This window comes from Lactuca sativa, chromosome 1 (genome assembly GCF_002870075.4).
Source record: "Lactuca sativa cultivar Salinas chromosome 1, Lsat_Salinas_v11, whole genome shotgun sequence".
NCBI classification, from domain to species: Eukaryota; Viridiplantae; Streptophyta; class Magnoliopsida; order Asterales; family Asteraceae; genus Lactuca; species Lactuca sativa.
Genome location: NC_056623.2, coordinates 134,249,885 through 134,275,997, shown reverse-complemented (window position 1 = coordinate 134,275,997; position 26,113 = coordinate 134,249,885). Strand labels below are relative to the sequence as shown.

At 37.0% G+C, this 26,113-nt stretch overlaps 1 protein-coding gene and 1 non-coding gene across 2 annotated transcripts; one reads left to right on the top strand and one right to left on the bottom strand.

Annotated features, from left to right (window-relative positions):
* Nucleotides 1-3,024: 3,024 nt before the first annotated feature.
* LOC111895065 (uncharacterized) lies at nt 3,025-3,471 on the bottom strand. The gene has a single exon (XM_023891184.1). It carries the CDS (start codon nt 3,469-3,471, stop codon nt 3,025-3,027), a length of 447 nt encoding a protein of 148 aa, XP_023746952.1.
* A 1,065-nt stretch (nt 3,472-4,536) lies between these two features.
* LOC111895091 (small nucleolar RNA R71) lies at nt 4,537-4,643 on the top strand. The gene has a single exon (XR_002851417.1). It is a non-coding gene; the product is annotated as a small nucleolar RNA R71 (small nucleolar RNA).
* The last annotated feature ends 21,470 nt before the right edge of the window (nt 4,644-26,113 follow it).

Below are 26,113 nucleotides of genomic sequence, written 5' to 3'. Positions count from 1 at the left end.
TTTTTTCTTTGTATATCAAGGAGCTAGTGTAAGCCTCACTCCTAAGTTCTTCAAGAGCATTCACTTGCATCAACCGGTTGGTTCTAAGTTCAGCTACATCAAAACTGCACATTTTTAAAGCCCAAAAAGCTTTATGCTCTATTTCTACCGGTAAATGATATTGCTTCCAATAAACTAGCCAATATGGTGTAGTACCAATAGGTGTTTTGAAAGCTGTTCGGAAGGCCCAAAGTGCATCATCTAATCTATCCGACCATTCATTTCGATTGCTACCCACCAATCTCTCCAAAATTCTTTTTAATGCTCTATTCGTCACTTCAGTTTGCCCACTAGTTTGTGGATGGTAAGATGTAGAGAATTTATGGGTTACCCCATATTTTCTTAACACTTTTTCTAATTGATAATTGGAAAAGTGAGTGCCCCAGTCACTAATAAGAGCTTTAGGAACTCCAAATCTTGAGAATAACTTTTTTAGAAAGCGCACCACCACCCGAGAATCATTAGTTGGTAAAGCTTGTGCCTCTGCCCATTTGGATACATAATCAACTGCCACCAAAATATATTTGTTCCCTTTTGACATTGGAAATGGTCCCATGAAATTGATCCCCTACACATCAAACACTTCACACACTGGAATACTATGTTACGACATCTCGTTTCGGGATGATATGTTTCCCGCTCTTTGGCATGCATCATACTCTTTGACATATTGGGTTGCATCTTTAAAAATTGTGGGCCAATAAAACCCAATATCAACTATCTTCTTAGCCATGTAATGTGCTCCATGATGTCCACCAGTGGGCTCGCTATGGAAATGCTCCAAAATTTCTTGGCTTTCCTTCCCAAATACACATCTCCTTATGATCACATCCGCGCAACTTCGAAAAAGAAATGGCTCGTCCCAAAAGTAGTATTTTATTTCTGAAAAGAATTTCTTCTTTTGTTGGCGGGTAAAATCTTTTGGGATATACTTGGTAGCTAAGTAATTAGCTATATCTGCAAACCATGGCTCCTCCCCCGTGGTCACTAAAATGTACTCGTTCGGAAAGTCATCTCCAATTTTATCTTCTTCCGATTCTTCCAAATGTGGGTTTTCTAGTCTTGATAAGTGGTCGGCCGCTACATTCTCCATTCCCTTTTTATTGCGTATTTCAATATCAAATTCTTGTAAAAGTAGGAGTCATCGTATCAATCGGGGCTTTGGATCTTGTTTAGTAAAGAGATATTTAAGGGTAGAATGATCGGTAAAAACTATGGTTTTTGACAAAACCAAATATGAGCGAAATTTATCAAATGCAAAGACCACTGCTAGTAGCTCCTTTTCTGTAGTAGTGTAGTTCTCTTGTGTTGGGATCAAGGTCTTAATTGCATAATAGATAGGTTGAAAATGTTTGTCAATTCTTTGCCCCAAAACATCTCCAACAGCAAAGTCACTAGCATCGCACATGAGTTCGAAAGGAAGATTCCAATTTGGTGCTATCATAATAGGAGTAGTAGTTAATCTTTCCTTTAGTAGATAAAATGCTTCATGACATTCTTTAGAAAAGTTGAATGGTGCATCCTTCAAAAGTAGTTGAGTCAAGGGCCTTGTAATCTTCGCAAAGTCTTTAATAAAGCGCATAAAAAACCCCGCGTGGCCTAGAAAACTTCTTAGCCCATTGACATTTTTTGGAGGTGGTAGTTTGGCTATAGTGTCTACCTTTGCTCTATCCACCTCTATCCCCATTCTCGATACCTTGTGTCATAGCACAATTCCTTCCTTTACCATAAAATGACATTTCTCCCAATTAAGGACAAGGTTGGTCTTCTCACATCTTGCTAGCATTAAATCCAAGTTGGACAAATAATCTTCAAAGGAGGACCCAAAAACTGAGAAGTCATCCATGAAAACCTCCATAAATTTCTCGATCATGTCATGGAAGATGGCCATCATGCACCTTTGGAAGGTAGCTGGTGCATTGCATAACCCAAAGGGCATGCGTCTATATGCGAATGTTCCACTTGGGCATGTAAAAGTGGTCTTCTCTTGATCTTGTGGGTCGATTGGGATTTGAAAATAACCTGAAAAACCATCAAGAAAACAATAATAAAGATGCTCGGACAGCCTCTCGAGCATTTAATCAATAAGTAGTAACGGAAAATGGTCCTTGCATGTGACATCATTTAGTTTTCGATAGTCGATGCAAACACGCCACCCGGTAACCGTTCTTGTTGGAATTAATTCGTCATTTTTGTTTGCCACTACCGTCATTCCTTCTTTCTTTGGTACAACTTGCACCGGGCTCACCCATGGGATATCGGAAATCAGATAAATAATCCCGACATCTAGTAATTTCACCACCTCCTTTTTCACAACTTCTTGCATGTTCGGGTTTAGTCTTATTTGGTGTTGAACTATAGGTTTAGCCCCCTCTTCAAAGTTAATTTTATGAGAACAACAGGCTGGACTAATTCCTTTGATGTCGGTAATCTTCCATGCTATAGCACCTTGCCTCTTCTTTAGTGCATCCACAAGACTTTCTTTTTCATGTTTGGCCAAATCAGCAGCTATAATTACAGGTTTTGTTTGGCCTTCTTCAAGAAATGCGTACTCTAAGTGATCTGGTCGCGATTTCAGCTTAATTTTCGTGTTCTGCATGGTGAACACGTCGATTCCAGTGAAAGGACTCATCGAGTCTTGGGCAGAATTCGCGATAACTTTAGGGTCTTCATATGGACTCGGCGGGTAGGTCGGGGCTACTTTGCGAGTAGGCTGTTCAGTGGTCTTTATTAATTCATTATAATCAGCTTCTTCTAGCAATCTCTCTATTTCTAGTAGGTCTCTTTTAGCATCAAGTTCTTCATCAAAGGTGATGGTGGACTTGTTTGGCTCTTCATTATTCCATTCCTCCGTTAATTCATCCAACATATCTATCGAAAATGTCGTGTCATCACTATTCCTTGCATTCTTCAAGGCTTGATCAACCCCGAAAGTGACTGATTCATCTCCCGCCCATAGAGTAAGTGTTGAATCTCGCATGTCAACTATAGCGCTTGCGGTGTTAAGAAAGGTCTTCCAAGGATGATCGGGACTTGAGGATCCGCTTCCATGTCTAAAATTATAAAGTCCGCGGGGAATTCGAACATATCAACCTTCACCAATATATCTTCACATATTCCTCTTGGGAATCTAACCGTTTTATTTGCTAATTGGATTGCCATTCGAATTGGCCACGGCTCCGGGAGATCTAACTTCTTGAAAAATGAATATGGCATGAGATTTTCACTTGCTCCCGAATCGGCCAAAGCATGAATGGTGGCCAAATTCCCAAATTGGCAAGGAAATGTTAAGCTTCCTGGGTCACCCTTCTTCTTTGGTAATTTGTTCAACATGGTAGCTGAGCAATTCTCATTAAGAACCACTTCCTTCACTTCTTCCATCTTCCTTGTATTGGTTAGAAGCTCCTTGAGGAATTTGGCGTATTTCGGCATTTATGCAACTGCTTCGATGAATGGTATATTAATCTAAAGAGATTTTATGTGGTCTAGAAACTTTTGGTAGTCTTCTTCATTCTTTTCTTGCTTAGCTCGGACTGGATATGGCAATGGAGGCTGATATGGCTTTGCAGGAGGCTGATTTTTCTGATCAGGCATCAGAATCGTCGAGTCCATATTCTGGACTCGGCGAGTAGGTTCTGGGTTCAGCTAATTTTTATTTTGGCTCTGTTTTTCTGCATCCTCCTTTTGTAACTTCTTGGGTTCTTCATTCTGAATAGGGGCCAGAGGGGTAATTATCTTCCCACTTGTAGTTGTCATGATATTTATATGTGCGCCTTGGGGGTTGTTTTCGGTTTTACTAGGAAGTTCTCCCGGTGATCTTTGATTAATTTGTTGGGCAAGTTGCCCGAGCTTCGTCTCAATCTTGTGGATAGATGCTTGTTGATTTTTAAGTATTGTTCTTGTCTTCTGTATTGCCGCATCATGGTCATTGTGTCTCTTTTCTGAAGCAGCTACAAATTTAGTAAGCATTTCCTACAAACTTGGTTTTCTTTCTTGCGCCGGCTCCTCCTTTTGGTAAAAACCTCTTCCTTTTTGTTTATACTTCTCCTCCTTAGCCTTCTTGTACTCATCATATGGGAGCCATTCTTTCTTGGGTTTTTGCCAATCATCATCATATTTGTCACCACTTGAATAGCACATTTGTACCTTCTTATTCCTGTTCTCGTCCAAGTCACAATCTCTAGTAAGATGAGGTCCATTGCAATTCTCACAACCCACCCGAATAGCATGTATTGTTTGATCCATTTTATCCATCCTCCTATCTATGTTTTTCAACATAGCCATAACTACTGACAAATCTTCTGAAGCTGCATAAGCTGATCCCCTCGTCACATCATTCCTTGGATTGTGGTATTCTCTAGAATGCCTAGAGAATTCTTCAATTAATTTTTTTATCACCGGGGTGCTTTCTTTGTGAGTGGACCTTGCGATTCAAGTAATTGCCTTGTTATAAAATTCACTCTATCATATAAAATGGAGACTTCTTGTTGACCATTAAGATCATGATGTGGGCAATTCCTTAGTAAACTTTTTTACCTCTCCCAAGCCTCATGAAGTGACTCTCCAGCTTGTTGTTCAAAGTTGGCTATGGATTTCTTTAACTTAGATATCTTGGAGGGTGGGAAAAATTGATCAATAAACTAGTGATGGATCTGGGGGGAAGTGACTTGAGCCAATCCTTTACAGCACTCTTCAATGTAACCGGAAGCATGCGAAGCAGCTGAGTTTCGTGAGGCACGTTTGAAACATTAAAATAATCAGCTACATATTGACTTCATCCAAGTGTTTGTAAGCATCTTCTTGGTCTTTTCCATAGAAGGGGATCTCTTTGAGTTGAGAAAGTATGTGACCCTTAAGCTCAAAAGTGGCAGTTGCGGGAATTGCGGGTTGCACAAGTCCCGGGCTGGTATCATCTCGTATGATCTTCTTCCATTTGCCCATGGGGACTTCATCGATGTTGTACATGGTGTTGTCCAAGTCTCCTTCTTGATCGCTTTCCTCTTCGTATTCGGTTTCGTAGTCGTATTCAAATTTGGCTTCTTTTGGATTGTCTTCAATATCTTCTAGCTTACTTTCTTCGCTCTTTCTACTGCTGGTCTCTCCTGGTTTCTTGTTCTTCTTCTTCTTCCCAAAAACTGTCTTCAAGCTAGTCAAAAATGAATTCTTAGGTGTATTCGAGCTTTCAAAGTCTTTGCCTTTGTTTTTCCTCAACACGGATTCTGGGTCTTCAAAAGGGGGAACCAGGGGAGTGTTGGATCCTTTGGTCATGAAAATTCTACAACAAAAAAAAGAAAAACGAGTAAAAAGAACAAAAAAAATGAAACAAAACGAAAAAAAAACTAAACTGCCAATCAGCAATGCAGCCACACAAAGGATCGATAAAACTAGGAATTAGATTTAATTTTTGAACCGTTCCCTGGCAACGGCGCCAAAAACTTGATGTATGTAAAATACATTGGTTTATTCCTACTCTAAAAATACAGATTTAGCACACAAAGGAAGTGAACCTGTCTTTTAGTGGTATAGTAGAATAAGTAGGGTGATGAACTCAGGGAACGAAAATTAAACTAATAACTAATTTTAACTAAACAAGTAATAAAAGTAAAGGGTTTTCTTTAGTTTTACAAGACTAGAAACTTAAACACACCACCTAACACATAATTAACTAATCAACTAAAGCAAGTAAAAATTCACCAAATTTAATAAAAGGGTTTCTGTTTAGGTCCAACCAATTCACTCATATGGTTAATTTTATGATAAAGTAATAAATTAATTGTTATTGGTTACCAAGTATAGTGATTAGATTCACATTCGCTATTACCAACCCTTAGAAAATTAATCAATTCAAGCAGTGATCAAGTGTTTAAACTAATTAATTCCCTAGTTCAAATATTTAGATTAAATAAGAATTGTAATTGGTTAATCAAATTAGTAATTCAACTAACCTCTTGTTTGTTGGTTTCTCAAACAAGCTCACACATTAATTTACCCATTCTCTAATTAATCCTAGTTTCATATTCACTAATCCTAGGCATATAATAAAGTGTTCACATACATAATATGAGATTAACAATTAAGAGATGTTCATGCAGCCTAATTGTCTCCCAATTAACAGAAAATAGTTATGGTTAATGCATAAGGGTGTTTAACAAACTTAATTTAATAAAATTACCAATAATCAATCAATCAAAGTATGAATCAAACCATAGGAGTAATTCGGTCTTTCCTAAACAGAAACTACGAAAATTCAGCTCATGATTACAGTATAAGAGAAGCTAAAAACAAAATTATTTGATCTAAACATGATTCACTTCTATGAATAAGTGTACAGTTTAACCTAATTCGCCTTGAGTCTTCTAAAGATCAAAGATTAGGGTTCTTTAGGTCTCCAAGGTTTTCCTCAGTCGCAAGTTATTCTCCAGAGAAGCCAAAAAAACTCTTCAACTCTGAATTAGATCTCCTATTTATAATTTTCTCAAAACAGGGGCAACTTGGCGAGTAGGTATCCAACTCGCCGAGTTCCTTTGAGAAATATGTGTATGGCAAGGATTCTGGACATTACTTCATGAACATTCATTGGAACTCGCCGAGTAGCTTTTGGACTCGCCGAGTAGCTCCAGGTTTCTTCTTCTTTGTTCATTCTCCAGCTTCTAATTGCTTCTCCTTCTTTCTTTTTGCTTCCAAGCATGTCTTCTGGACTAAAAATATAATTAGACATTATTAAGTAACTTTTGTCCATATTATGCAAATAATTGGCTAATAGTTGATAAAAATCTATACTAAACATATGGCTAAATATGCACATATCTGTTACAAACCCATGGATCATGGAATATGAAAAGCCATGACAATTAGGGTTTACATGGTGTAACCCTAATTGTGTCACAACTATATAAAGACCCCATGTCTAGGAAAATCAGCCACTACAAGCAAGTAATAGATGGCTAGCCGATTTTGAGGTGTAAGTATAGTTCTCTCAAAGTTATTCTAAGTGTTGTGGTGTTGTGTGAGACATTTGAGGCATCACACTTGGGGTTCTAGGCTCACAAGTTTTTCAAGGAATCCAAAAAACTAAAAGGTATGTTCTTCTACTAGCAATTATGTTATAAAGTTCCCCATGCCATGCTAGTTAAGTTAAGAACCTTGGAAAATCATTTTTGCATGTATCTTAGTAAAACATAGATCCAATTTTTCTAGGGTTGCATATACACCTTAGGAGTGTTAGGATGCTCAAAACCCTTTAATGGTATCAGAGCCTAGGCTTGTTTATTTGATACTTGATGCAAACTTGTTAAAAAAGTCGACAAAACTATTTTCTGCCTGGGTGAACTCGCCGAGTCCATGGGAGGACTCGATGAGTCCATGTCTTTGTTCAACCAACTCGGCGAGTCAGTTTGTGCACTCGACGAGTTGGCTTGTTAGAGTGCAGTTTTGCGACTTTTGCTGCTGGAAATGGACTAAAAACATTACCCTAAACTATTTTGGTGTTGTACGACTTGTTTTAGATGGTGTAATGGGTGTGCTAATTCATTTTCAATGGCTAATATCATAATTTCAAGTTTTGTATGGTTTATTTAAGATTCTTGAAATTGTTGATATGACCATTCATGAACTTTTGAGTTTAGAAGATCATAGGAATTATTTGTAACTTGTTTTGTAGTTTAATTCTTGATCTTGATGTGCTTTAATGGAATCCATAATTTTTCCTCAAGTTATGGATTACCAAAAGTCACACTTTTAAAGTCAATTATTAAACACATAGGTTACATAAAATGAAAAGTCTTTCATTTTATTAATCCATTAACTCATAAGTTATGAAATATGAAAAGTTTTGAAAGTTACAAAACTTGCCCTCAAGTTTTGGAACTTGAAAAGTCCCTTTAAAAACTTTAGTTTCAACCCCTAGAATTTTAAAAGTTAAAATTTAACCCCTTATACTTTATAATATTATATATATATATATATAGATAGATCCGGTAAGAATTTTTTTTGATAGGAAGGTAAGAAATATTTTTTCGACTTATTTTTTTGGCAAACAAAACAAATGAATCAATGATAACATGATTCACCAAAAAAATCCCAAAAAAACATTTCGATGATTCATTTTTATGATGATTTTTTTGATATTCATTAAAATTGTCATAAAAGTGAATTTTTTTTTCTTGATTTACCTAGAAATGAATCATGAAGGTGTTTTTTTTGGAATTTTTTCTTGTGAATCATCTTACTTTTAAGTCATCTAAGGATTCATTTCATTTTTTTGCTAAGAAAATCTGCATATAAAAAATTTCTTGCCTTCCTACCAAAATTTCCTTCTTATTTGATTTTGACTCTCTCTCTCTCTCTCTCTATATATATATATATATATATATATATATATATATATATATATATATATATATATATATATATATGAACTAAAAGTTGTTTTACCGTTAGTAGGCCTCATTAATGAGTGTCCACTCTCACCCACCACTTCCTTGACTGGTGGAGAGTCATTAGCCGAACGGGTAGGAAAAGGTAAAGTCCCTTCGAAGGGTACCAAGGGAAAGTCCCTTGATGGATCCTCTTCAAGTGGAACCAAGAAAGCTTCCGTCACCCCTTCTGCTAACCCTAAAGAGGCTGAATGCTTCTATTGCCACGGATAGTCGCACTGGAAGCAAAACTGCCTAAAGTATCTACAAGATGTGAAGGATGGGAAAGTGAAACCCAGCCATGCAGGTACTTACACTATATTGTCTAATAACTCACCCCATTCTAATTCTTGGATCCTTGATACCGGTTGTGGTATTCATAGTTGTTCTGACTTGCATGGACTAAGAAGAAGGAAGGATGTGGAGCATGGGAAAATAAGCTTAATCATGGGGAATAGGAAAATATCACTTGTCACCAAGATTGGAGTTTATACTTTGGTGCTAAGTAATGGGTTAACATTAGAGTTGAACAAATGTTGTTACTCGTCTGAAATGGCGAGGAATATTATTTCTTTTCATGCTTTGTACAAACAATGGTTTACCTTTTCTTTTGATAATGAATATGGTAGTATTAATGCTTTCTTTAATAATGTTCTTTATTTTAAAGCATTACCTTCTGATGGTGTGTATGAAGTTGTGTATGTTGTAGATAACCTAAGAAATAATGTGTTGTGTATTGATTCTTCCACCAACTTGGATAAAGCACCATTATGGCATTGTCGTCTTCGACATGTAAGCAAGAAACGCATAGGCCAAATCCAAAAGGATGGTGTCTTCGAGTCATTTGATCTAAAGTCGGATGATAGTTGTGAATCTTGTCTACTTGGAAAAATGACAAAATCACCCTTCACTGGTTCTTGTGCTAGGGGTGAAGGTTTGTTGGATCTGGTACACACTGATGTGTGTGGACCCTTCAAAACCACCTCAAGGGATGCTAACCGCTTCTATGTCACTTTTACTGATGATTTTAGTAGATACGGATATGTCTACTTAATCAAGCATAATTCAGAAACCTTTGAAAACTTCAAAGAGTTTAAGCAGGAAGTAGGGAATCAATTGGGTAGGAACATTAAGATGCTTCGATCCGATTGAGGTGGTGAGTATCTTAGTACATAGTTCCTTGACTATCTTAAGGAATGTAGGATTGTCTCACTATTGACACCTCCCAAGACACCACAACTTAATGGTGTGGCTGAGAGGCATAATCGAACCTTCTTGGACATGGTTCGTTCCATGATGAGTCGAGCTTCGCTACCAATCTCATTTTGGGGGTATGCCTTAGAGACTGCCGCCTATATTCTTAATGTAGTCCCTATAAAAAAGGTTGCCAAAACACCTCATGAGATGTGGACCGGAAAAGTTCCCAATCTGGATCACATCAAGATTTGGGGTTGCAAGGATTTTATGAGGCGTGGGACTCATGATAAGGTCGAACCCTGAAGTGAGAGGTGTATTTTCATTGGATACCTACAAAAATCCTTTAGTTACCTCTTCTACAGAGCCAATGATAATGTGGTCTTTAATGAAAGGAGGGGAGTCTTTCGAGTGAGAGAGAGAGAGAGAGTTCATAAGCCAAGGAAACAGTGGGAGGAAAATTGACCTTGAAGAAATTCAAGAGTCTAGTGGTGAAGGAACCTCAAACCCTAGCAATCAACCTAAGGAGGAAAGTCCTGTTGATCTAACTGATGAGTCTATACCTCTGAGGTGTTCCACGAGAGTTAGGAATGCACCTGAGCATTACTATAGCTTCCATATTACTGCGGAAGGTGATATACTTATCAGTGATAACACAATGATAGGTCTGGATGAACCTAACAGCTACACGGAATCCATGGCAGGCCTCGAGTTTACTAAATGGAAAGACGCAATGGACAGCGAGATACAGTCCATGTATGAAAATTAATTTTGGAACTTGGTTGACAATATGCTAGATCGTAAGACAGTTGGGTGCAAATGGATCTTCAAGAAGAAGACCGACATGGATGGTAATGTACACACTTATAAGGTACGGCTGGTTGCAAAGGGCTTTTCTCAAACTCTGGGAGTTGATTATGATGAGACCCTTTCACCAGTAGCAAAGATTAAGTCTATTAGAGTCCTGTTATCCATTGCTGAATTTCATGATTATGAAATATGGCAAATGGATGTTAAACCGCCTTCATAATGGAAGTTTGGCTGAAGATGTTTACATTTGTCAGTGAGAGGGTTTTGTCAGTACACAATACCCTAATAGAGTGTGTAAGCTTGATAAATCCATCTATGGATTGAAACAAGCACCTCGCAGATGAAATCTTTGTTTAAATGAGAATGTCAATGAGTTTGGTTTTTCGAGGAGTGAAGATGAATCTTGTGTATATGTCAAGGCTAGTGGGAGTATAGTTAGCTTTTTGGTATTGTATGTGGATGTCATACTACTCATAGGAAATGACATCCCAACCTTGCAAGAACTGAAGTCCTGCCTATATCCTAGGGATAAGAATTTTGAGAGACAAGATTATAAGACTAATTGGACTTAGTCAGAGTACCTACTTGGATAAGGTGCTGAATAGGTTCAACATGCCAGACTCCAAGAAAGGAGAGTTACCAATCCATAGTAACGCCAGATTGAGTGAAACTCAGAGCCCGAGTACACAGGCTGAGATAGATGAGATGAGTCGAGTACCGTATGCTTCAGTTGTAGGCTTAATCTTGTATGCTATAACTTGTACTCGTCCTGATGTGGCCTTCGCATTGAGCATGGTCAACAAATATCAAGGGAACCCTGGCAAGGCTCATTGGACTGCGGTAAAGAACATTCTCAAGTACCCATGGATGACTAAGGATTGGGTCCTTACCCTCAGTGGGAGTGATGACTTGAGAGTAGTAAGGTATAGTGATGCTAGCTTCCAGACTGATAGGGATAATGTCTGCTCTCAGTCAGGTTGGGTCTTTACCTTAAACGGAGGAGCAATTACTTGGAAAACTTCCAAGCATGAGACAGTGACTGATTTAACCTGCAAATCAAAGTATATAGCGGCAAGCGAGGCAGCGAAGGAGGAAATATGGCTAAAGAACTTCATTAGAGACGTTGGAGTTGTACCAACTATAAAGGAGCCCATGGAAATTTTCTGTGATAGTGAAAGTGCAGTTGCCTTAGCCAAGGAACCAAGGGATCACGGGAGATCCAAACACATCAACAGAAAATATCATTTCATCAGACATCAAATAGAAGAAGGACTCCTCGTGACAAATATGGTATCATCGGATGAGAACCCAAGAGATCCCCTCACGAAGGGACTGGGTAGGGTTAAGCATCTCCAGCATGCGAGGCGCATAGGGCTGAAGGATGATATTAGTTTTAGTAGTTAGATAGCTTTGAAATTCGTAAAGTGTAATTGACAGTTGATGATAAATAAAAGTTGTTGTTTATTTATAAGTATAAGTGTTTCTATCTTTTGTCAATCGTGTACTATAATTTCATTTTGCATGTTTTGACTTCCAGAATAATTATGTTATGGTATATCATATTATTCAAATTCACCATAGTCGGTCATATGTTGGAAGTAGATATGAATCAAGACTGTCATGAGTTTGCTTGTAGATGTCTAAGTTGTTGGACATAGCAAATAGGTGCTGCAACACTCATGAGTGCTCATAAGTTCTGAGTATTGGATTCAACCCATGCTCACTTGTATCACTTCATGGAATTTATCTCGAGTGATCGTGAGACGGTAATATCATATAAGTCTTCAAACCTAGAGATATGAGTTGTTGACTATGATTTGGTTATACATTGATTGTACGAAAACACATTGGTAACTCGATGTTTCGAGTTATAAAACATGCCTTTGTGTATAATTCAACAAGTAGTAGAACGAGCATATGAGTCGAAGTTTATCTGTTCCTTCTTGGATTAGAAGCGATATCTGGGCCCCTCGATGATTTTGTTTTGACCTATGTACCGGGCCCGGTCAGAACTAAATTGATGTGTTCGATTAAGTTCTATGTCAAACAAATCGGATATCGGGAAACAAACTGTTGGACAATAAACAAGACAATGTTCCATGTATTTGTCCGGCTGATATCTAGAACAGAGGACTATATGATCACTTATCTTAAATGGCGTATCATCATCATCTCAGTTCCGCGAGACCTTGAAAGACCTACGATTCCTGGTCGGTTCCTGAAGTCATTGTTGCAGTTATAGTTATTAGAGTTATCCAAGTGGGAGACTGTTAGATTAGGTGTTTAAGCTCATAACTATTCCTGGAATGTACTCGACCCGGTTAGCATGGTCCATTTGGGGTTGCATGGCATTGCAACAAGCCAACAATTGGATAGACTAAATGAGAGAAATAACACTTAAGGTTTATTAATATATTATAAGTTCTAATATATTAATAATATTATTTAATTAGTATTGATCAATAATTAATTTAGAATTAATTAAGTTATCAAAAAGAGCCTAATTAAATATATGGGGTTGATTGTGTAAATCATCTATTCTTGCATAGTTGGGCTAATGATCCATGGTTTGTATGGATTGGGTTAAAACCCATAAGATGCTCCATGGATAGTCCATGGAGGTTAGAAACACATGGATCATGGAATATGAAAAGCCATGACAATTAGGGTTTACATGGTGTAGCCCTACTTGTGTCACAACTATATAAAGACCCCATGTCTAGCAAAATCAACCACTACAAGCAAGTAATAGAGGGCTAGCCAATTTTGAGGTGTAAGTGTACTTCTCTCAAATTTATTCTAAGTGTTGTGGTGTTGTGTGAGACATTTGAGGCATCACACTTGAGGTGCTAGGCTCACAAGGTTTTCAAGGAATCCAAACAACTAAAAGGTATGTTCTTCTACTAGCAATTATGTTTTAAAGCTCCCCATGCCATGCTAGTTAAGTTAAGAACCTTGGAAAATCATTTTTTCATGTATCTTAGTAAAACATAGATCCAAGGTTTCTAGGGTTGCATGTACACCTTAGGAGTGTTAGAATGCTCAAAACCCTTCAGTGATAAGATTGTATTTTGATGTGTTGTAGAATAAAAGAAAAGAAAGGAAGCTTAAAGGAAGAAGTGAGCTGAGTTTGATCACGAAGAAATGAATTTCGATCGCATGATTCGATGATCGGATTTTTGAGCTGCTGTTTAGAGTTACGATAGATTGCTTAGGAATATGTAATAGAATAATTTTCATTTGAATTTGTGTTTTGAGGATAATTTTTCTGCACCTTTTTATAAGTAAAATAAATTTTGAGTTTTGTCTTATTTATATCTCCTTACAATGTCATTTGTGAAATTGATGCTTGTGTGTTTCTATTATAAGAAATATTAAGTGGATGTGATTCTTAATTAAATGGATGTGATTCTTAGTTATGCAATTTATGGTAGTGTCATAATTTTCTAAGTAAGAAAAGATTCCCATTGCCCAAGTTTCAATTGGACAAAAGCTTGGAATCATCTGATTTGAGTGATGTGATGTATGGAAATCTTGGTACTTAGGAAATTAAGACGAATTCCTTGTTCACATAAGTATGTGAGTCAAGTGAAAGACTAGGAGATCTGGTACGCAATGTTGTGCACTGCTCAAGTCCATCACAAATAACAATAAGATTATTCATCATGATTTTCTAAGAGTTTATGGTTATGCTTACAAGATTAAGTGTAATTCTGAATCATTGAAAGGTTTCAATGAATGGCAGAACAAATAAGAAGAATCAATTGGGCAGAAAGATAAAAGTTTCCCCAATTTGAAAAGATGGGAGAGTACTTTAGTATCATGTTTTATGATTGTCTCATTGATTATGAAACCATATCACAATTGATCCACTAAGTAAATCTTAGTGCACTAGATACGTCTTCATTAAGTTTAAAACACTCATCAAGTGTGGAGTAGGAAAAGTTTTCTTATCCCTACACATTTGAAATTGGTAAGTTATGATGTATTGGATATGGGAAAGACCGACTAAGACCAATTGTGTGAAGTGTTGTCTTGATAAGAATCCGCACCAACCAAGATCAAAGCATTTAGGGTTGCATGAACACCATAGGAATGATGTTATACTCATAACCCATAGATCAATCTTGGAAAATCAAGACGCACCCTGCAACTGATTGAACAGATCATCAATATTCAAGAGAAGATAACGGTTTTTTACCGTTAGCTTGCTCAGATCCCTATAATCGATACACATCTTGTGTGGCCCATCCTTCTTTTTCACGAACAGGATCGGTGCTCCCTACAAGGAATTACTCGGATGAATGAACCCTCGATCTAGCAGCTCCTAAAGCTGCATGCACAACTCTTGTATCCCAGGTGGAGCTAGCCGATATGGTGCCTTATCTATCGGAGTGGCACCTGACACCAAATCAATGCGAACCTCTAGTTGCCTCTCAGGGGGCACCCAAGGCAACTCCTTGGGAAAGACATCCCGATAATCCTTTACAACCAGTACACTTCCGAAATCTGTTGGGGCCTCAAACCTCATATCTGAGACTTACAGCAAGACTCCTGAACAACCCTGATGAAGAAGTCTCCTAGCCCTCGCAGCTAAACAAAGGGTTGGCTCCCGCAAGGACTTTCTCCATGAATAACTAGTTCTCCCCCACTTGGGGTTAGAACTCTCACCAGTTGGCGCTCACAATCTATCATGGTGCTGTTCACCCCTAATCGGTCCATCCCAACGATCAACTTCAACCCTCATAAAGGTATCAAAACCAAGTCGACACGGAACCTCTCCCCAAGAACATTCAAGACATAGTCCTGATAAAACCTCGCAACACTCATAGTGTAATCATCTGCTATCTTAACCTCAAGCGGGGAATCCAAAGTCCCCAGAGGATCCCAAAATTTCTTGCTAAGCACAAGGGACATGAACGATTAGGTAGCTCTTGAATCAAAAAGAATGTGAGTCGACATACCATTAACTAAAAAGGTCCCTATACAGGACCACACAAATATATATATATATATAAATATATATATATATATATATATATATATATATATATATATATAGTCACACAAACACACACAAGCAATACACATCAATGTCAAGCATGAAAAATAAAATACATACCAGCCATGATGTCTGGCGCTGCCCAAGCCTCCTCGGTAGTTAACTGAAATGCACGGCTCTTCACCATAGAAGTATCCGCTTTGGCAGGGCGGCCATGTGTGATCCTCATCGTAACGGGCACAGGTGCCACCACTGCTCCTCCTCCTCCTTGCAGCCTCAGACAATCGGCCTTTTATGGTCATCCTGGTTGTAGTGGAAACATATCATGCCCTTCTTGGGGCAGTCCTTGCTTTTGTGGCCCGGCTAGCCACATGTATAACATACTGGGCCCGTCCCTCAACAAACTCTACTGTGCGGTTTCCCGCACTTGGCACACCGTCCACGACCCTGCTGGCCCCTACGCAAAGAATCAACGGTCTTAGGCTTTTTAGCCTGACCCACAACTGCCTTAACATGCTCTGTCTTCCGCTTAGTGAGAAGCTCCAACTCCATCTCCCGCTCTCGGGCCTTCTCCACCATTCTATTCAGGGTCTTGCACCCTATAAAGCTCACGAACTCACGGATATCATCCCTCGACATGGAATGATACCTCGTCCTCCTCGTATCCTCATCCACAACATACTGCGGGATCAATAGCGCTCGTTCCCAAAACTTTGCACTGATCTCTGCCACAGTCACAGTGGTCTGTTGGAGCTCCTGAAACTCCCTCACTAACTGTTGCATCTCACTAGATGGTGCAAACTCCAGATCAAAGCATCTGACAAACTCTACCCATGTCATTTTAGCCACCCCGACTGCTGCCACCTGTCTAGTCACCTCCTCTCACCAGTCCCTCAGCATACATGAGGCGAACCTTACCTTTTCCACATCGGGGAAAAAGCTTGTGCGTTGGGCATTCTCCATGTTTGCCACTTAGCGCCGACTAGATATGGGGTCCTTGACCCCGAAAAACTCAGGCACTCCATACGCCTTGAACTCCCTGAACGAGGAAGTCTGGGCCCCAACCTGCCTCGCAACAACCTCGGCTCATAAAGACCTGAGCCACTCCTCCATGATCTCCGTCATCCATTCCTTGACTATCCTAAAAATCACTAGGGTAGCGTCAAGGATTCCCCTCGTAACCTCGGCTACGGTAAGCTTATGCAACCTCTCATCAATGGGCTCAATAGCGTAGCTCGGCCCAGATCCTGATCCTGGTCCCCCTAGCTATTGGGTTTTAAGTACTATAACACTCCTATGGTGCACATACAACCCTAATGCTTTGGATCTAATTTTTCTCTAGTTATACATCCAACTTTCATTTTCCAAAGCATTAAACCTAACTAGCATACAATTTGAGATATACAACATAAAACACTAGTTAGATGATTACCTCTTTGTTGTAGCTTGTTAAATTTGGCCTTTCAAGAGCATATCACCACAAGTGTGATGCCTTAAACAAGTCACAAGACACCATAAGCAAATGGAGGATGATGAGAGAGAGGTTTAGGAGATACAAATCGACTAGGATCTTCTTGGAACTCATATGGACCGATTTTAGCAAGCTAGGGGCTCTATTTATAGTTTGGAATCCTTAGGTTTTAAACTTGTAAACCCTAATTCACTTGGGATTTTGGACTAATAACTCATTAGCCTTTTGTACTAACTCTTCATGGGCTCTCATAAAGATTTAGTCTAATTCTAATCAACATGGATCACTAGCCCAAACTATAAATATCACTGATTTACCTAATCAATCCCTGCAAATTTATTTATTCTCCTTTGATCACTAAATTAATTCCAAATTAATTCTTGATCAATACCAATTAAATAGTATGATTTCTCAAATAATAGATTATACTTATAATATATTAATGAATCACAAATAATGTCTTTCTCAAATGTCCTTCCTATCAAATTGCTTTGGTGAACGCAACCTAAAATGGACCATGCTACTATCGGGTTAAGGACATACCAATTATAGTTATGGGCTTATACACCTAATAAAACAGTCACCCACTTGGATAAGTCTAATAATTATAACTGCAAGTACGACTTGAAAAACCGACCAGCAATTGTAGCACTCAAAATCCATTGTCGAACTCTAATGGATCCATTAGACAAAGGATCATATATTCCTCCATTCTACAAAATATTATATGAACTAAGACATGGATTATAATCATTCTCTCTGTTCATGTGTTGTTTCCCGATTTCCAATTTATGACAACTGACCAATTGAACAAATCAAATCAGTCTAGGCTTGTCAAGCGTTCTGGGTTTGTCATCACTAAATCGTCGAGGGGCCCACACATATCGCTTTTATCCCACATTAGGTAAAAGGAACGGATAAGCTTCGACTCATATGCTTGCTCTACTTACTTATCAAATCACACAACAATGTGTTTTATAACACCTAGTTACTGGTGCGTTTACACATTATCAATGTGCAACCGACTTGTAAACTAGAACTCACATGTCTTGGTTTCAAGAATATAAGGTATTATCGTCTCACAATTACTCGTGATGAAATCCATGATGTAATTTAGATGAGCATGGGTTTAATCCAATAATCAAATCTTATTACAGGAGTACTCATGAACACTGCAGCAAACTTGTGCTATTTGTAAACACTTAGACAATCTACAGTCAGATCCATGACAGTCTTACCTCATTACTTACTTCCAAAGTATAATTGAATGTCGATGTTTGAATAACCTTGTTATCTGGAAAGTAAAACATGCAAAGTGAAACACAAGAATAATTGAATCCAATATGGTTTCAAAAATTTTAAATATAAATAAAACACTTATTATTTAATCACCATATCAATTACACATTATTCGTTATATAATGTTTCAACTAATTAACTTAATACTTGAATTAAAACAATAGTTATCCATGCTCCAAGCATGCACACTATGTTTACCTATGGTCCTTTCTTTGTGAAATGGATCAATTGGAACATTTCCAATATTACTCTTTTCACAATTCCAAATCCTCATCGTAAATGTAAGAATCCCAAATTCTTGCCATTTACTATAATCTGTTAGATTCTAAGCTTATATGAAATGACCATTTTGTAATGACTATGCACAAAATTCACAGAGACTTGGCAAAATATATTACAAAGTATTTCGAAGGAGATCAATTCCATGGAAACGAAGTCTCACATTCACAGTACATTCCTTTGAACATCCTTCTTGCATTAAGGTTTCTAATCTTACACATATTTTATTATTAACTTCCACTTATGGAAAGATTTCCATATACCCATTTCGACTATCACTTCTAAACAAAAGTTACCTCTTTTTAGAACATGTCTATATGGTCCTATCAAAATTATATTATATTCCCAACTGTCCATAAGCAACCAATCTTTGGTAAACCTCAGATTGTCCTCGACAATTGTTTAACCATTTTATTCCTATCTAGTTCTAGTCCGTTTTCCCACTTAATGCCCTAGGCATTTGGGAAATTAGAACAGATTAATATTATAGCATATGTAATATATCCTATATACCAAGGATTCGATACATAATGTCTTACATAAAGACATAATATTTATCAGTCACTTGCTATAATATTTCAATATATATAATTTCCTTATGCTGAATCATTTCAACATAATATTCAAATGTTTCGATGACTAAGTTAAAATTTCAATCTAAACTTTTTGATTCAAAATGAAGTATGAGTATATTCTCCCTATGACTTACTATAGCAAAAAAATATCCAAACTTGTAACCTTTGTTTCCTATAAATAGTATTACAACCTTGTAATACTTAGTATAATAGTTGCACTCCCACTAGCTTAACAACTATACTCTTTCTAGCACAAAAATTTTGCTTACTTTAGCACAACCCTTAGCTCCCACTAGCCTTGACATGTATCCAGAAATTATCTAGACTTCAAGAAATCAATACTTATTGATTTTCATACAAAAGTTCAGATTTCTGATACTTGGTGCATTGATAAGTCTTTTCCAGACTTCTCAAGCTCATACACCTTTCAAATAAAATAGCACAAGTGTGTGTTTGAACCTTACATAACTTAAAATAATAAATCTCGAATGTTCAAACTATTTTTCATTTCTCACAATTCGAACTATGAAGAGGGATGCCACAATTATCACAACTGCTAACTCTAATCCTTTAAAATCAACTTAGTGAAAGCGTTTCTTCACAATCATTTTCATGAATTGGAGAGAAACCTTTTGCCACTTAGATTTTATGGTGTATATGTTCCTATCCATATAAATCTGTATTTTTCAACCACTATCTCACGACAAGGTTTATGACAAATTCAAACTCATATGGACTGAACTTGCTTAATCTTAATTTCTTGCCATCTGGTAGTACAACGGTCCTGCCATTTCTTCCAGGTTATTGAGCAGCTCACCTATACAAATCAATGTACTTTCCACTAATAAAGGTGCTTTGCCTTACGCATTCAAATATGAACTCATACAATTCACATGCATAGTCAAATTAACTAGAATACACATAGAAACAAGAATATGTCAACATGATAGGTTATTAACCTTAGTCTTGTGCTAGTGATAACTAAAGCTTTATTCTTGATTAGTTCTTGAAACTTTTCAAGGCCACTTAGACTCCCACTAACCTCTTGACATATAAGGTTCTCTTGTCAAGAAACATTCCTTGACAATCAAATATTTAAAAGTGTGAGATCATATCAAGATAACACTTCATGTAATTAGTCTTAGTTGATCTTTGTTTTGTCCAAAACATCACAAATACCAATTTCAAATGTGCAAGAATGAGAAACATTTCTACTCCACATTTCATGAGGCATTATAAACCTACTTAAGATATGTCACTCAATGTACAATCTTGGAGTATGACTCTAAGACTTGATTTTGGAAAAAAGTATGATTCATTTTCTTGATTTAACGATCTCAACAATTCTTGATTCCTCTTTGTAACATACTGGGGAACTACTTACTTGATCATGGCCGATTACACGTATTGCAGTCTCCCTTTTCCAATTTAAGAAGTTTTAACTTTGATTTTTGAAAACAATTTTACCATTTCCTTAGTTTGAGCCTGATACACTTGAGAGTGTGTATGAATCCCTCAAACCAAGGCTCTGATACCAACTTGTAATGAGCCATATTTCCAAACAAAATTTTCATTTTTAAATAATCAAAACATTCCCAGAAAACATGAAATCTCAATGACAATTTTTTTCAAAATCCATAACATCAACATTTTATTTCAAATATCAAAGTGTACCCATATGAAATGCTAGAGAGAGTACCCATTGTACCATCAAGCCAGGCCCTTGCCTTAGGCACTGAAGTACCTGAAATATAAAAACAAACCGTAAGTTAATGCTAAGTGAGTTCCCTAGAGCATACCCCACAAAATCCACATAATCACATAATCCATATTAGCTCTATAAGCTATTCATAATACATAAGCCACGCATATAAACATATAAGCCTGCCATGGAAACCTTCCAAGGTCTTATACTAAGTGTCACTGGAAACCCAACGTGGTCTTAACTATCTGCCATGGGAACCCCCCACATGGTCTTTGCTAGCTGCCACTGGAACCCCCATGTGGTCTTGGCTACATGTCGAGGGAACCTCAACACATTCTTCACTAACCATAGAAATAACATACAAGATAAACATATATACATACTAGGAAGCTGTGGAAACCCTCTAATAACTTATACCAAATGCCATAGGAACCTCCTCATGGTCCTAATCTACTGCCATGGGACCCCCCCCCCCCCCCGGGGGGGGGGGGGGGGGGGCGGACTTCCATACAACTAACAATCCATATATCATGTAATGGGCCGACCTTAGTGCCTTCGACCCATAGGTATGGTGAGAACACTCACCTCTCAAGAAATGTTGAACTGATAAGATAAGTTCCAACTTGCAAATCTAACTCAAATGTCTACAACCATCATGTGATAACTTTGTCAAAATCCTGAAATACCAAAAAATGCCCTTAAAGTCAAACTTGGTCAACCATGGACAAGGTCAAATTCCATAGTCAAGGTCAACAGTTCATGTTGACCCCAACTCGTCGAGTGCATCTAGCAAATCGTCAAGTTCCTTCAGTGTTCAGAAGACCTGGAAAAAACCTAGCCAACACACCGAGTTGTCTCATTAACTCGTCGAGTTCACTCAGCATTCAGAAAGAGGGGTAACTCGATCCAATTCAGCGAGTTGCCAAGGAAAATCATCGAGTTTTCCCCAGTCTAAACCTATTCAACCCTTTTTAGTCGAATGTAAAGCTCCAAACTACAGATCCAGTCCCTTAGGGTGTAGTTACCATGTAAAGTTGCCAACTTTACATGCATGCAAGGCTTTAAGGGGCTAAAAATGCTAAAACCAAACTTGATAATAGGTTTAGGGCATGAAGAAGTGCCAAAGCTTGAACAAATGTCATACCGACATATAACATAATCAACTAACAATCCATATATCATGTAATGGGCGGGTCTTAGTGCCTTGGACCCATAGGTATGGTTAGAAGACTCACCTCTCAAGAAATGATGAACTGATAAGATAAGTCCCAACTTACAGCTCCAACTCAAATGTCTACAACCATTATGTAATTAACTTTGTGAAAATCTTGAAATACCAAAAATACCCTTAAAGTCAAACTTGGTCAACCATGGACAAGGTCAAAGTCCACAGTTATGGTTAACAATCCATGTTGACCCCAACTCGTCGAGTTCCTCCAGTATTCAGAAGACCTGGAAAAACCCTAGCTAACTTACTGAGTTATCTCATCAACTCGTCGAGTTCACCCAATATTCAGAAAGCGGGGTAAGTCGATCCAACTCGACAAGTTTCCAGGGCAACTCATTGAGTTTTCCCTAGTCTAAACCTATTCAGCCCTTTTTAGTTGAATCTAAAGCTCCAAACTATAGATCCCGTCCCCTAGGGTGTAGTTACCACGTAAAGTTGCCAACTTTACACGCATGCAAGGCTTCAAGGGGCTAAAAATGCTAAAACCAAACTTGATAATAGGTTTAGGGCATGATGAAAGGCCAAAGCTTGATAAGGTCAATTACTTTATGATTATAAGAGCCTAGAAGAGTTCAGATCTGAAGTTACAACTTCTATTCATTCCCAACTTCTAAAGATTGGTCCAACATGGGCAAAAAAGGCTCTAATCTCTTGAATGGAGAGATCTAACCAAAGAAAGATCAAGGTAATGGCTTTTTACCTTCAAATGGTTGCTACCACCATTTATATGCTGGATCTTTAAGCCCCTTCTTGTTCCAAGCTCTTGATTCCTTGAGTTCTTCATAAATAATGTACCAAACACACTCTTTAGACTTGCACACACTCAATATGGAGGGTTATCTTGATTAGGGCTTGCTTCTAGACTGTAGAGATGATAAGGGAAGCCACAATGATCCATAAGTTCTTTATATAGGGTGCAAAAACCCAAAAAATTAGGGTTTTCCTTTCCAACGCCTACTTGTCAAGTTGGGGCTCCGAACTTGTCGAGTAAGGTCCTTAACACGCGTCCAAAAAAATCTCTACACGACGAGTTGGAGCTCCCTAACTCGTCGAGTTGCGGTACAAAACCCTAAAACTTGAAAAAGAAATATTACATGAACCAAGCGTTACAATACCTAGATGTTGTTTAGTAACACTGGATCCGATTAGAATTCTTAACCACATCAATGATGGTAGAATCATGTATAAGTTACGGTTGAAATGGATTTGGGGACAATATGATGAAACCAATGGAGTCCTTTTTAGTTGTGAGACTAATGTGTAAAGGAATTTGATAATTATGAATGAGTATTCTTGTAATGATTTGAAATCAAAACATAAGGTGTTACTTGATTCCTAGATTGATAAAAGGTGTTACCGATTAAAAGGGTATTTTGGGAAATATGTTTATAAACAGATAAGAAGTGAATGACATTCGTGAACAGGAATTGACACCCTATATATGTTATTTGAACATTAACATGAAGGAATGCTAGTGAAGTTCTAGCTCTAGTGGTTGTTTTGGCCCAAGGGTAATTGGGAACATGGAATGGAATTGAGGGTTCCATAGTTACATTAGGTACCTATAATGATATTGGTTATGGTTTTATGTACTTGACAACACCTAATGATGTATTAAATTATTTGGGAATGAGTCATATTGGATAAAGAGTGTTCCTAATCAACATGAGCTCTGAACCATTTCTTTTTACTGATTAAAAGCATTATCAGCTTAACATTATGATAATTTTATAAATGATTAAGTCATCATTATGATAGGGGTTAATCGAGTATTTTAGAAGTTGATAGTCCTTATTATGTCCTTAAAAACCTTTTGGTGAAGTTTGGTAGCCATTGGAGGTCTAGAAAACAAGTTAGAAAGTTTTTAGCAAAATTCTGCACAAAATCGTGACCTGTAGATTTGACACGGGGACATGTCAAATAGTCTAGTAAATGTATTCTTTTCTTTGAAAACCTGGTAAATGACCTCCGTTTGCCTTCGAACTTTATATATAAGCTACTAGGAAGTATATAAGCTAATAAGGGATATCTAGCTGTTAAAAAACTTAAAAGGGTATTTTGGTCATTTTTTTGACCTTCACATTTATGTTATATAGGTGGTGCTTGAGAAGTGTTGCTCTAAGAAAAGGAACTAGAAGAGGATTAGCTAATATACATTATAGAACTAAGTGAGTACATGTTGGCATTTTTCCCACTTTATTGTACATGGCAAAATGATTTTCTGATAATGAAATGCAATGTTTTGATATGTGAAATGTATTGAAAAGAAATTTGTAAATGTTTTGGAAAAAGTATTTTGAAAGAATGTCTTGAAGGAAACATGTTTTAAAATCAAAGTACATTTTTGAAAGAAAGAATGTTTTTGATAACATGTTTGGATTGTTTGAAGTATAGATGTCTTGCTTTTGAAATAAGTCTTGTGATGCTAAAGTATGAAATTTGCATAACATGGAAAGTAATGATAAGAAACGAAAGTAATGACAAAAACTAGAAAGTAAGGAAAGAATGAAAGATCCCCAGGCCATGATGACTTGTATGAGGTCTAGAGGGATCGGGTGGCGCCTTCCCTTCGCAAAGTAGATATCCTAGTTAGCACAATGTCTTGGTGGATTGATTTGTTCTTTCCACCTTGGTCTAGACTTGGGGGGGGGGGGGGTACCCTAATTATAAAAATCAGCAATGGTTTAATACCAAAATTAACCCTTGATAAAAGAGAACGAAATTTAGAAAGATGTCTTTTGAAATGAAATGATAAATTGTGAAATGGTATTTATGATGCGTATGAAAAGAGTTTTCCTTGAAATGCTTGAAAATGTTTTATGGTCTAAATGTGATAAATGTTTGGGGTCATAAACCCACATAGCGCAAGTGACATTATTGTCTTACATGTCTCCCTTAATGTCATGTATCTCAGGTTACAGTTAAGGAGAGAGGATGATAGTAGACGTTAGAAGTCAAGAGATACAGAATGGAGTGGAACTTCTTAAGTTACTTAATTATTGTATTAATGTAATTCTCATTTGCATGCTATGGTTTGTATGGTTCTTAATGGTAACATCCAATGTTTTTATTATAAAGGTTTTTTTATGGGACAGAGTTTTTATTAAATGTGGGTTAACACCCAAATGTTTTAAAATCACAACATTTTAACTTTGAAAAATTTTTGGGGGGTTACAATAACTTTAAATATATATATATATATATATATATATATATATATATATATATATATATATATATATATATATATATATATATATATATATACACACACATTATTTTGTTATATCTAACAAAATCATAATTTTCAATGGTTTTTTATCCAATTATCTAGTTATATCTTATTAGGAATTTTTTTTTGGTGCTTGTGACATCCCAGAATTTAGGGCATAGACTGTGAACGCCTAAATTACAATAAATCTTTTTTATAATTGAACTTATTCAGTTTTAGTTCATCAAAAGTAAAATAAATGTGTTCATTCCAAATATTATAAGATGTTAGATGACACCTTACTTCCAAATATGTAAACTGTCAACCGAATCAAACCACTCAAACTACAACACTGATTAATGCATCTAAAAAACTGAAATTTCATGTTAAGCAGTTTCGAGAAAGGAAACCATTAAAATATTATATTACATATTACCATATTTCCATAAATATAAAGAACATCCAAAATAGAGTTCGTATGCAAAATATACGACAATTTTAAGAAACACATAGTAAAACATTGAATTTCTTTAATCACGTAAAACAAAATCGATCCATTAAGGCATTTACACACCTCCGATGGAAATTCCGAGAGCGGTTTTAGGCTCAAGCTATAACCTAATATTTAATTTAATACTCAAAATATTTTTAGCAAAAATGTTCATGAAAATCGAAAAATCGAGCGTTATTTAGACGCAGAACTTTAAATGCGATATCTTGAAGTTCTGTAACTCAAAAAATTAATTCGTTTGAGTTTTTTAAATCATTGAATTAAACTCTATCTAATGGCACATTGAAATAAATTTTCTCGATATTCAAATTCCGATTCACCCGATTATGGGTGTTTTTGAGCACTTAATGAGGGTATAACCTCATATGGGGCCCA

Coding starts and splice junctions, on each gene's coding strand:
- LOC111895065 (XM_023891184.1), bottom strand. CDS start 3,471: ATGCCGAAATACGCCAAATTCCTCAAGGAGCTTCTAACCAATACAAGG.